The following is a 13,471-nucleotide window of genomic DNA, read 5'->3' on the forward strand; positions in this document are numbered from 1 at the left end:
TCCTTTCCTTGAGATGGTCTTTCAGTTCCTGCTTCCTGTTCATCTGCTCTTTAAACACTAAGCACATTCAAGCTTAATCTCTCTAAAGCCTTTCCTGATGCTGCTCCCTCCCCAGATCAAGCAGACTGACTCCACCTCCTGCCCCCATATTTCACCTCCTTGGGGAACCGCTTCCACCTCCCCTGCCCATCCTTACTCTCTCCTCCTCTAAATTCTTCAAGGTTATAATAAAAGACACAAAAGTAGCATGTCACGTACTGGTCTGTCTTACTGCCAACCAGACCATAAATCCTTCACGAGCCATAACTAGATGTGCTATGTTTCTCTGACCTCCATAAATAGCAGTTCTAAGCTCTGAAGAAATCTGTGCCAGCCAGTTGAAAAACTCTACTTAGCTTTTCAGTTGACAAGACAATTCAAAAAAAAAAAAAAAAAAAAAAGAATTAGAAGACGACTAGCTATTAAACTATTACTTTTTCTTTACGCTTCCAATGCCCACTTGAATCTTTATTACACATCTCAAAGTCAAAGCCAAAATAAGAGTCCTAGCCAGACCCAGGATCAAATAGCTAAGAAAAGAGAAGACAGTGGTAAAGGTGGATGCAGATAAGAAGAAAGAAGGAGAAATGGGGCCTCCAGCAGAGAAAGAATCAGATGAACTGCAACCCAGAGGAAGGAAGGAATAAAGAGAAAAGAAAGATGAAGGGGTTCCCGGGAGATGCACCCACCTGTTCTCTCCTCCCACCTCACCTGCCTGGCCTGGCTTGACCAGGGATCCAACCCACATCCCCTGCAGTGGGAGGGCAGAGTTTTAACCACTAGACTGCCAGGGAAGTCCCAAAATCTGATCTTTCTTTAGGCGAAGCAAGTAGAGGCAGAGACAAGCTCCCCCGCTGCCAGTTCTGAATCCCACAGAACAGTACCCAAAGGTGAAGAAGAGCACACCAGGCCATGAAGAGCACATCAGTTGGTTTTGTATTGTTTCCTTATTTTGATGGAGTTTGTTCTGAACAAAAAACAAAGGCTGAACAGGTATGTTCTACCTCAGAGGTCATAAAGTGGCAGCCGCTGACTAGATTTTACTTAGCTGGCTGTTTGAGAAATGTGAATTGGTTGCCGATATCTAAAGTCAGAAGGTTCGGGACTTCCCAGGTGGCGCAGTGGTTAAGAATCCACCTACCAATGCAGGGGACACGGGTTCAAGCCCTGGGCCAGGAAGATCCCACATGCCACAGAGCAAATAAGCCCGTGCACCACAACTACTGAGCCTGTGCTCTAGAGCCCGCAAGCCACAACTACTGAGCCGTGCACCACAACTACTGAAGCCCACGTGCCTAGAGCCCGTGCTCTGCAACAAGAAGACACCTCAATGAGAAACCTGCATACCACAACAAAGAGTAGGCCCTGCTCGCCACAACTAGAGAAGCCCGCACACAGCAGTGAAGACCCAACGCAGCCAAAAGTAATAATAATAATAATAAAATAAAAGTCAGAAGCCTTCTGATGAAAAGCTTAGGTTTTGATTTTTCTTGAAACAATGGAAGACATGGTCACAAGCAGCCTGTGAGCCTACATGGTAACAAATGGCCAGAGTGAAGTAGCGGCCACCCCATCAGCACACACGCTCCCCAGCACGTCCCAGTCCCAGCCAGGCCTGGGGCAGTCACGAGCTCAGGTCCTTGCTACAAGGTCACTTCAGCTGAACCAGAGCCTCACGAGTGCTTTGAATAAAGAGCTGTATGTTTTTACGACTAGACAAGTACCTCTAACACAAAGCAAACATAAAGACCCAATGCAGCCAATAAATAAATGAATAAATTTAAAAAGTTTTTAAAAAAAGGCAACGCAAGCACTGATGGTCTGAATCAGTTCCCCCGTCCAGGGACACTCTCCAGGCAAGTGATGATATGGGGTCACCTGCCCCTGGGAACTAGTGACCTCAGGGGATGGCCCTCCTCGGCCACCCCTGCTGGCCTTTTGAGTCTTGTGCCCTGCTCCAAGGCTGGTCCTCCTTTGCCCTTCCTTTCCCAAATCTTAACTACTATGAGTTCCCATTTTTCAGCCCAAACCGTCTTGTTCCAACCACCATGATGTAAAACGTAGCCAAACGCCTGTGCGTAAGAAGTGCTGGAGAAGGGTGTGCACTGAGGAGAAAGCTGCATGAAATCGTGGCTGTCTTTTGCTATTTTTTTTTTCACTCGCCTGTGTCTTCTAGTTTCTCTGTGACTCAATACAATGTGTACAATGAAACCTCCATAAGTTTTGCTGTTTTATAACACAAAAGGGAGTTCTAGGTACGGAGCTCCAATTTAGAATAACATGCCTTGTAGGAAATAAAAAGTTTAATTAAAAAAAAAAGAGAGATGAAGATAGAGATATTGTAGAAACCAGCTTCCTTTTGGAAAAGACTCTCTGGCCTAAAATTCTCTCTCTTTCACAAAGCTTTCCTTCATCACGTGCAGCACATCAGCTCAGAGCCTGAGTCCCCAAATCAGAAGACCTGGGTTCCAGTGCTGTGGCCCACACTTCCTGGCTGCTGGCTGACACTTCCTGGCTGCGTGACCCTGGGTAAGTTTCAGCCTCTCAGAGTGTCAGTTTCCTCTTCCATCAGATGCTGAACCAACTGCACAGATCTGCTGGGAGGATCCAATGACAGAGACGGCACAAGCAAAGTGCTTTCAGATGCTGCCTGGCATGTGAGAGGGGCTCAATTCCCGTGAGCCATTGTTTTTCACTGTGAACGACCTTACTCAGCTTGGACTGATGGGGAGAGAAGGGAGAGAGTCCGGAAACGTCCAAATCAGGGAAGTCACCCAGCAAAGGGAGTCTGGTGGACTCCCTGAGCATGAAGGGGGGATGGGGGTGGTCTTGGGACCAACGTCCCTCCCAGGGGCTTGATCCCTTGGTGCTTCCTCTGGCTTTCCTTCCAGGGCCACCGTGCTGTGATTCGCAAGGCAGCCCCAGGGAGGGCACTGCAGTCAGGAGCCACCAGAGCCCCCTCTGTGTTCCCTCCCTGACTTGGAGGCTGAGAAGTTGACTGTCCTGCCTCATGAAGCGCTCTTGGAGCAAATGTGAACTTAGACACCCCTAAGGGGACACGTAAAGAGCAGCGCAGCAGCCGCTCCAGCCTGCGCCCAGCTGCCACGACTGCCATTTCGATGTGGCAGCTTTCTGCGTGCGGAGGGGAGAGATGGAATTTCATAGCGGGGGACCCAAGGCAACAGACAGGATGCCCCATGAAGACTCAGAGGGTGGAGGAAGTGAAAGGCTTCAAGTGTGGGTTACAACGCTGGAACCCAGCATGCCAGTGCTTGACCATTTTAATTGGTGCCTCCGCCGGCCTGGTGACACAGGCATTCTGCCTTGGCAAGGCTCTAGGAAAGCCAGGGGACTGACTCCGGCGGAGCCAAGCGCCCAAGCTCCCTGGGAGGCTGTGAAACTCTAATTGCTGTTTGGTCTCCAGCTGCCATGCTGCCTCTGCTTCCCGGCTTGGCGGTGGCCCCCTGCTGTGCCAGGAGTGAGGCAAAAAAGGATTCACCAAAAAAAATAATAATAATAAAAAATAAATAAATAAAAATAAAAAAAAAAAGGATTCAGATCTTGGCCTGGGTTCAGGACCCCCACTCATGCACCATGATCTTCCAAAGAAGAAGCCCAGTCTCTGGCTGTGACAACACTGCCTACGACTGGCTGAGCGCTTACCATGGGCATCACACACGCGGTCTCCCTAAACCCCCACGATAACTCTACTGGAAGATGCTATCGGGATCCCACCCTGCAGACAAGCGGGCTGAGGCTTGGAGACGCTAAGTCCCATACTCGGCCAGGACTGGAAGCCTGCAGCTCGACTTCAGAGCCCAAGTGCTTAACCATTCCACCGCCCAGGCTATCACAAGTGACCAAAGCTACCCAAGTCCTAGGGCTTTGTTTATTCTTTGGCAGCTGTGCCGGCGAAGCTCGGCTGGAGAAAGAACCACAGACACAGATTTCTGCGATGCAGTGCCTACCATGGGGTCGGTCACTGCTGGGAATATAGCCCCACTGCTCTTTCCCAGCTCATGTTGGCTACATCTGCCCTGAGGCCAACAGTTCTGGCCCACCTTGACTGAGCCTGCTGCCAGCTGGCTCTTGCTGCATGAAAACTCTGGAAAGGGAGCCAAGGTGCCTGCCATGTGTTGGCCCCTGCAAGGGGGCGGTGGCCCTCCACCTTGTATAGGGTCCCAGGTAACTCCTGATGATGTATGAGGCATCGGGGCGAAGGAGGGACAGAGGGTCCTCTGCTCCGTCACCTTAGGCCTCAGCCCTGCATGGTTTCACCAGAAAACCATGAACCGCCAGCACCAAGGTGGTGTGGGAGACAAAGTGCCCTGCTCAAGCCTCAGCCACCGCCTTGCCCACAATTCTTTCATCACCCAGAAAAGGCCCATAGTACAGGCCCATCTTAGGCAGCTGTTGGGTTTAAAGGCAAAGAGAAGGCAGAAGCTGAGTGTGACCAGAATTGCCCCGGAAAATCCCTGCATGGCCCACAATGTTTAGAGTCTACGCTCTAGGGATGGTCCAGACCCCGGACTGATGTGCAATGCAGACAGCGGGCTATTTCTAAACCGCACCATCAAGCCAACGCCAATGACTATTTTCAAGGTTAATCCTAATTTCCAGGCTTTAAATACCTCTGCTTACACCTGCCTCCTTTATCAACCTGACATCTCCTGCCTGTGAGTCATTCATTAGCATTTCAGCAGCTACTCTTATAGCCCAGAGATGTTTGAGTCTTGGATAAAGTTCATCCTTACCCACATAAGGAAAAAAAAAAATCCAAACCCTCCAGTTTCCTTTATGGATAATTCCTCAGCATTGATCACCCCTAGCATAGGGTCAAAGGTCACATGCAGCACAGCCAAATTCCTGGGAACCACATCTAAAGAAAGGGCAGGACAGTTATGGGCTGAATTGTGTCCCCCTAAAATTTCTATGTTGAGGCCCTAACCCCCAGGAACTCAGAATGTGACTGCATTCAGAGACAGAGCCTTTAAAGAGGTAATTAAGGGACTTCCTAGGTAGCGCAGTGGTTAAGAAGCTGCCTGCCATGGGGCTTCCTAGGTGGTGAAGTGGTTAGGGATCCGCCTGCTAATGCAGGGGACATGGGTTCGATCCCTGGTCCGGGAAGATCCCACATGCTGTGGAACAGCTAGGCCCGTGCGCCACAACTACTGAGCTTGTGCTCTAGAGCCCACAAGCCACAACTACTGAGCCTATGCATCGCAACTACTGAGGCTCGCATGCCTAGAGCCCGTGCTCTGCAACAAGAGAGGGCACTGCAGTGGGGTGCCCGCGCACTGCAACAAAGAGTAGCCCCCACTCTCTGCAACTGGAGAAAGCACACAGTCAGCAACAAAGACCCAAAACAGCCAGTAAAATAAATGGATAAATAAAATAAATACTAAAAAAAAAAAAAGAATCCACCTGCCAATGAGGGAGACACAGGTTCCATCCCTGGTCCAGGAAGATCCCACATGCCGCAGAGCAACTAAGCCCGTGCACCACAACTATTGAGCCCATGTGCTGCAACTACTGAAGCCCAGGTACCTAGAGCCTGTGCTCCACAACAAGAGAAGCCACCACAATGAGGAGCCCGTGCAACACAATGAAGAGTAGCCCCCGCTCACCGCAACTAGAGAAAGCCCGTGTGCAGCAATGAAGACCCAATGCAGCCAATAAATAAATGAATAAATTTATTTTTAAAAAAAAGAGGTAATTAAGGTAAAATGAGGTCATGTGGGTGGGCCCTAATCCAATAGGACTGGTATCCTTATAAGAAGAGATTAGGACAGAGACACACAGACTGAGGACACAGTGAGAAGACAGCTGACCAAGAGCCAAAGAGAGAGGCCTCAGACAAATCAACCCTGCTGACACCTTGATCTTGGACTTCCGGCCTGCAGAACTCTGAGACGATACATTTCCATTGCTGAAGTCCCCCGTGTCTGTGAACTTTCGTCACGGCAGCCCGAGCACACTAAGACAAGGTACACAGCCAGAGGAAGGCACCAGTGACAGCTGCTGGGTCAGGGTGCAGGCCCAGGCTCAACCGAGGCTCACACCCTCAGACAGCTGGCTTAGTTCTCAGTGGCTGTAGTGCCCACATAGCTGCCAACTCTACTGAAGACCTCTGTCTGCATTCTTTTTTTTTTTTATTGGAACTTATATGTTTTATTTATAAAGAAGATAACAGAAACTTTCTTACTTTTTAAAGACTATGATTAAGTACTCTGCATTTATTTTTCTTTAGAGAAATGCTATTTTTCAAGGATTTTGTTTTTAGAAAGCTTTTTTTCTTTTCCCCTCTGTCTGCATTCTGCCAACTCCTTCATACCTCAAGGGTTTAGATCAGCCAAGGGCGGGGGAGGGGAGCGGCCAATGATGGCAGCCCCCAGGACAATCAGCTGTGCTGGGAGTGATGAGACTCCAACCACTGGTGGGCACAGGCAGGAGGGGCTGCTGCCCACCTCTGAATGAGCCCTCAGACAGCCCCTCCCGTGAGCTACCAAGCTCAGAAACCCAACCAGGTTTATTTGGACCATGACTTGTCGCGGGGCCTGCTCACGGTAGGCATCGAGCTAGATGATACACAGGTGAATGGACACTCGGGGCTTGGGAAGGGGTCAGATGGTTAAACAAGTCATTTCCACACAGTAAGCTGCCGTAATAATGGAAGCCTAGACCAGATACCAAAGCAGTAAAGGGCAGTGAGTAATTAGCCCCGTCGGGAAGGGGAGGTTCAGGGAAGGCTTTGAAGGGATGGGATTATCAGCAAGATTGTCAAGACAGAACTAAGCTCGTAAGTAAACATGGCATGGGAAAAGCATGCCAGACAGTTACCAGCAAGGCAGAGAGGTTTAAGAATGTACTGGGGATTCGGAGAACCAGAATTGTGGGTTAAGGCAGGAAATGGGACTGGTCAGGCAAGAAGGCACTAGAACACAAATATGCTGGCTAAGGAGCTTGGCCTTCATCCTATAGGGAACAGGAAGGTCCTGGGAGCGGCAAGCTGGGGAAATTACAGGCAGACTTCAGAGATATTGTGGGTTCAGTTCCACACCACCGCGATCAAATGAACATTACAATAAAGTGAGTCACACAAATCTTCTGGTTTCCCAGTGCACGTAAAAGTTATGTCTACACTATACTGTCGTCTCTTAAGTATGCTAAAAAACAGTGTATACACCTTAATGAAAAAATACTTTATTGCTAAAAAATGCTAACCATCACCGGAGGCTTCAGTGAATCTTAATCTTTTTGCTGGTGGAGGGTTTGAAACAGTGCAAGAATGACCAAAACGTGACATCAAGACAGGAAGTGAGCAAATGCTGTTGGGAGAACTGGGGCTGAGAGACTTGCTCGATGCAGCGTTGCCACAAACCTTCAATTTGTAAAAAATGCAGTATCTGCGAAGCGCAATAAAATAAGGTATGCCCATGCCTGGTCAGATCTGTGTTTTAGACAGACAACTCAGATAAGCGGGGATGCGGGACCTTGAGAATAAAGTCAATGCCAAAATCCAAGCACGAAATAAGAAAGGCCCGTGTGGAGGAGGCCAGGCAAGCAGGCCTCCTCTGAAATCTCTCCTTTCCTCCAAGAGGCGCTACTGTTTTTCCCCATTAGTTCCTAGAGGTTTTAGCAAATATCCCAGGAAGAGGGTGAGGAAACCGAGGCACAAGTGCACTCCACAGAAAGCACAATTTCCCTGGACCCCGTCAGTGGTATATTTCGTTTTTCTTAAACTAAAAAGAGCCACCAATCCTGCCAAGAAAGGAACAGCCTCGCTAGCAGCCAATCCGAGGTTAGTTTTATTGTTTACTTGGCCTATTTCCCAGTCGTCAAGCGCCGTCATTGGTTCAAAACCTGATGCTGACACAGAATTAGGCTGCTCTTCCCACTTTGATCCTGCAGGAGTGCTGGACACCCTGCCATCAGCTCTGATACTGTGGGAGGACTTAAAAGTGGCACCTGTGACAATGATCAGGAGTCCAATTTAGAACCTTGAGCCTGGCTATTTCCAGAATGATCCATACCCTCGGCATGTCAACCACCCTCCCTCCAGTCCATTCCCTCACTGGCCATGGACATAACTGCTCCCCTCACTAGGGGGCATCCTTCTCTGAAGCTGAGACTATGTCATATTCATTTACATCCCTTTCCCCAAAGCACCTTACATGGTGGTGTTAGATGGAAGATCAGAGAGATATTGCTGCTTGCTAGCTGTGTGACTTTGGACAAGTTACTTAACCTCTCTGAGGCTTTGCCTCCCCAATAAATATAGATGATAACAATAACTCCAACTTGAGGGTATACGATGAAATAATATATGTAAACACTAAGGACCAACACTCACACTTATTAAGGGCTTATGAAGAAAAAAGGAGGAGGAGGAAAAAGAGAGGGAGGAGGGGAAGGGGAGGAAAAAGGGAAGAAGAGGAAGGGAAGGAACTTTGGGGTCAAACAGCGTTGGGTTCAAATCTCTGCTCAACCACCTGCTTGGTTGTGTGACATCAGGCAAGTTCCTTAACTTCTCTGACTCACAGTTTTCTCCTCTGTAAAATAGGGCTAATACTGCCTACCTTGCAAATAGGATCTTAGTTAAGAAAGAGCCTAATACTTAGCTTTTCAACTCTAGGGTATTTCAGAAGTGGGCCTGAATCCCACTCCTGGGAACACACCCAGACAAAACTATAATTCAAAAAGATACATGCACCCCTATGTTCATAGCAGCACTGTTCACAATTGCCAAACCATGGAAACAACCTAAATGCCCAACCACAGACGAATGGATAAAGAAGATGTGGTACATATATACAATGGAATACCACTCAGGCATGAAAAAGAAGGAAATAATGCAGCATTTGCAGCAACATGGATGCAACCAGAGATGACCATACTAAGTGAAGTAAGTCAGGAAGAGAAAGACAAACATCATATGATATCACTTATATGTGGAACCTGAAATACGGCACAAATGAACCTATCTACAAAACAGAAACTGACTCACAGACATAGGGAACAGACTTGTGGTTGCCAAGGGGGAGGGGGAAGGGAGAATGATGGACTGGGAGTCGGGAGTTGGTAGATGCAAACTATTACATTTAAAATGGATAAACAACAAGGTCGTACTGGATAGCACAAGGAACTATATTCAATATCCCATGATAAACCATAATGGAAAAGAATATAAAAAAAGAGTATGTGTGTGTATATATACATAACTGAGTCACTTTGCTGTACAGCAGAGATTGGCACAACACTGTAAATCAACTATACTTCAATTAGAAATAAAAAAATAAATAAAATGAGAAACAGAATAAAGGAAAATATCAAAAAAAAAGAGAAGTGGGCCTGAAATCACAGCCACTGATTTCTTGGTACTGAATGGTGCTTAGGGAAAAATCCAGTCTACATTTTAGCCTTCCTCAAACACCCAGCTCGACGACGTTGGATGGGTGAACAGGTTAAAGCAGAGAGGCCAGTTTAGAGGGAGCCAGGCCCCAATGCCCTCGCATCCACGGGAACAATGCTGTCCTTCACCACTTCCAACAGGAGCCTTTTAAGCTCCCAGCAAGCCAACTGTGTTCTCTCTGGACAAAGGAGATGGGAGAGTGAGGCTTGTCTTTCCCAGGACCTCAGCAATACCCCTCTGTCCCGGCTCAGCAGTATGGCTGGTGGGTAAAGACACCGCCACACCCACCACCTGCGAAGGAGACCCTAAAGCACTCGCTCCTGACATCTTAGGACCCTCCATAAAAGGCAAGTTATTTTAAGTCTCTCCTGGACCCAAGGCCTGAGCGAATGAAGCAAATGGCTTCGGGACAAGAAAGGTTTTTAAGGCCTCGCGTTCTGCCAGAAACACACTCAAAGTCTAAAAAATTGAAAGCTCACAACCTCTCTTGGGTTCACTTTGTGCCGCCGGGCTTTGGTTTAGAGGAAGACAAAGCAAAACCCCAAACCCTCAAATCAATGGATCAAGACAGATGCTTGCCTCTTTACACCCTGTCCTGGGCAGCGCAGGGACTGAGTGCCAGCGGGGAGAAGCAGTCAACGCCACCTTCCTGCCAAAGATTAGGCAGCCAGAGGCCAATGGTGAAATCTGTTTCTTTTTTAACGAGGAGTGGGGCAGGGAAGCTGGCCAAGGAGCAGGTTTGCCTGAGGTCTCCACCAAGCATCCACAAACAAAACCAGGGTACCCGCAGGTGCAAGAGAGGGGAGGCACTGAGGGAAACAGGGTAGGCTAGTCCCAGAGAGCATCCCTAAATTGGAGGTGCAGGATTAGGACCCCATAGGATCAGTGTCCCAATAGTTCCTGTGTCAGAACTTTGGGGTCGAACATTCAGGTACATGAGTCTGCCACCAGACCACCAAGCCCACCACGCGCCCCCTGAAACAGAAAAGCTGCACCCCCTTCCCCAGCCCACCCTACCGCCTTACTTCTGCTGGGCAGATCCTCTTGGCCCAGGCTGTTGGAGGGAGCCCGTGGGGCGCTGCCACCCTCGTCCAAGGTCAGGATGAGGGGAACGTCGTCATCTAAACTCACAGCCATGTTCTCCTCTCCTGCAGCCCTCAGGATGCGATGTCCAGAGCTTTAAATAGTCTCTGCTTTGAGCTCCCGTTCAAAGCCACTGGCCCAGAGGTGCTTCTCAGAAACTCCTCCATCAGTGGCATCTTCTAGGGTTTGCGGGGGAGAAAAAAAGACAGTTACCAAAATACAACTGCTAGTAAAAAAGATAAAAAATAAAACAATATAACCACTACTGATGAAAATGTTCTGGAATTACATAGTGGTGATGGTTGCCTAACCTTACAAATATACTAAAAGCCACAGAATGGTACCCTTTAAGATGGTGGATCTTATAGTAATGTGAATTATATCTCAATACAAAAAGAAGAGTATTGCAGGATAATAGCATTAAAATATGGGGTGGGGGGAGCTATGCAAGAATAAACACTGAAAACTTAAGGGTAACTATGTCTGGAGATGGAGATAATGGCTAATATGTTCCCCCTCCACCCCCCTTAACCCTTGTTTGTGTGTGAGTTTTGCAGAGGTTTTAAAGTCTTAAAATATATATATATACACACAATCATTCTAATAATAGTAGTTAGTACTAAGTGAGTGCTTACTATGTACTGGGGCTCTTCTAGCAATTTTTAAGTAAAGTTGATTGAAACTTCATAACAGATAAATAGGATTATAATCCCCTATTACAGAGGGGGGAGACTTAAGGCTCAGAGAAGTTAAGTAACTTGTGCAAGAACCCACAGCTGGAAAGCCAAGCTTTGAACTACACAAACCGACTCCAGACCTGTGCTCCCAGCCACCATACACCAATTCCTCCAAGTCCCAGCCCTGGTATTTAGGCAGCTCCAATGACCTATAAAGAGTTAGTGTGCCAGGTCATCTAGATTTGTCCATAACATTCTTATTATTCTCCTAGACTTATGTATTTGTGGAGGTGGAATGAGACTAGAATGGGGAAGAGATTAGAATGTTTTTTTTTAAGTGATGTCCAGAGTCACGCAGCAAAAACACTCATTCTGAACTCCCAATTCAAAATGGCCAGAACTAGCCTGTTACAGTTCCTATTTATACACATTCCCATTTCCGCTGAGGGCCAAAAGAAAAGCAAACACAGCAGATCTAACAGCTGACCTTTGAACCTGAAAACAGCAACAGGTTCCTTCCTCAAACTGCCATGTTCTGGTCTCCATCAAGTTTGCCTCCAAACTCTCCCACTGAATGGCAACCCAGCGATTTACTTCCTTCACATATCAGCAAGCAATCCAGGACAGGCCCCCGTGCACCAATATTGTCTTAAAATTAGGCAGTAAAAGTGAGCACCATTCTTTCCTGCTAAGCCTGTAGCACTCTGTCCAGCAAAATTCCTGTGAGATTTTTTTTTTTAAGTTTCCTCCAGATCTGGGGATTAATTTTACTTTTAAACCTCAGTAGTGGGAGGACAGAAAAGGAAATTCCAAATGAGATGCTACCATTTGGCTGTCTTAAGAATTGTATGTTTTAGATTTTTTCTTTCTGGCCTAACCTTTTACCACAGATATTTTCAAACACACTCAAACGTATAGAGAGAATATGTAAATGAACTTCCTGTATCTATCACTCAGCTTTGACAATTATTAGCGTCTCATCCTTCTCTCCCTTATTTATTTTGAAGGCTGGAGAGTCTATTAACTTTCTCAAGTCATCAAGAAGAGCTTTCTTAACTGTATCTTGTTATCAAAATAGCTACTGGTTTTTATTTTACCTGTATAATATATATAACTGTTTGCTTGCAATGCATGCATTAGTTCTGCGGCTCTCAGCCGGGGTGCCTCCCCCGCCACTAGCAATGTAGAGAGACATTTTTCATTGTCACAAGTAGGGGGTGGCAGGTCATCATGGGTAGAGGCCAGGGATACCCTGAAACATCCTACCATACACAAGGGAGACCCACCACAACATAGAAATACCTGGCTCAAAATGTGAAGAGTGCTGCTGTTAGGCAAGCTTACTTCGCTAATATGCCCACTTCACAGATGAGGAAACTAAGGCTTAGGGCAGTGAACCTGTGTCTCTTGTAAGTAAACAGCAGGGAAGGGATAGCGTCCGGATTTCAACCCAGGCAGTCTGAATTCAGGGACCCTCCCCGCTTGGACGTTACCCTTCATCTCTTCCCAGACCAGTCTCCTCATCTGAATTCAAACCCATCATTTGACAGAGAGGGAAAAGTGAGGCCCGGAGGAGAGAAGGGACTTGCCCAAGGTCACGGCGTTTCTTCCTCTGTTGAGGACCCAGAAGGGAAGCGTCACCCCTAGGGACAGGTTCCAGGGAAGGAGGGCCAGCAGGCCATCTCGCTCTCCACTCCGGCAGCCTGACCCAGCTCTTGCGGGGTGGGTCGCCTGAGGGCGCCAGGGAGATAAGCAGAGGAGGGAGGAGGGGAACGAAGAGGAGTACGGACTCCTGGTCCACGTGCTCGGCTCTGCGCCCCTCTCGCCGTCCCGGGCTTGTACCGGCGATTCCCCCGCCGGGCCCTCCCCCTCGTCTGCCCTGCGCCCGCTCCCCCGCCCCCGCCGCGACCGGGGCTGGAGGCAGCGGCGCGGCGACGACTCCCCCGCAGCCCCTCTTGGACCGGCCTGCCCGCCTCCCACACCCCACTGCCCAGCCGCATCCCCTCACTCCGAGCCCCCTGACCTCTGACCCCTGCCCTCTCCAACAGTCCATCCCTCACACCACTTGAATTCTTACACGCGCCGCCCGAGCAACCCGGACCGCGCGCCGGGGTCCGCGCCACGCAGCCCAGCCCGCCGGCGCCGCCGCGAAAGCCCCGAGCCCGGAGCTGTTGCAGTGGCAGCGGCCACCTCAGCCACCGCCACTTCAGCCGCTGCCACCACAGCAGCTGCGCCAGCTCTCCCATCCGCCGCCTACTGT

The 13,471-nt window shown here is 48.6% G+C and overlaps 1 protein-coding gene across 2 annotated transcripts in view; it reads right to left on the reverse strand.

The window, feature by feature from the left end:
• TPCN1 (two pore segment channel 1) overlaps positions 1 to 13,468 on the reverse strand; it is a 69,307-nt gene extending 55,839 nt beyond the window's left edge. Inside the window, exons 1-2 of one of the 2 annotated variants that reach the window (XM_057744478.1) lie at positions 13,289 to 13,468; positions 10,477 to 10,713 (exon numbers count right to left, since the gene is read on the reverse strand). In XM_057744478.1, coding sequence (XP_057600461.1) covers positions 10,477 to 10,588 — 112 coding nt within the window. In that variant the 5' untranslated portion in view covers positions 10,589 to 10,713; positions 13,289 to 13,468. Of the gene's footprint in view, positions 1 to 10,476; positions 10,714 to 13,288 lie in introns of those variants that run through there. The other variant, XM_057744479.1, reaches the window with a different exon arrangement.
• Between the last annotated feature and the right edge of the window lie 3 nt (positions 13,469 to 13,471).

The sequence above is a fragment of the Hippopotamus amphibius genome, chromosome 8 (assembly GCF_030028045.1).
Source record: "Hippopotamus amphibius kiboko isolate mHipAmp2 chromosome 8, mHipAmp2.hap2, whole genome shotgun sequence".
In the NCBI taxonomy this organism is placed as follows: domain Eukaryota; kingdom Metazoa; phylum Chordata; class Mammalia; order Artiodactyla; family Hippopotamidae; genus Hippopotamus; species Hippopotamus amphibius.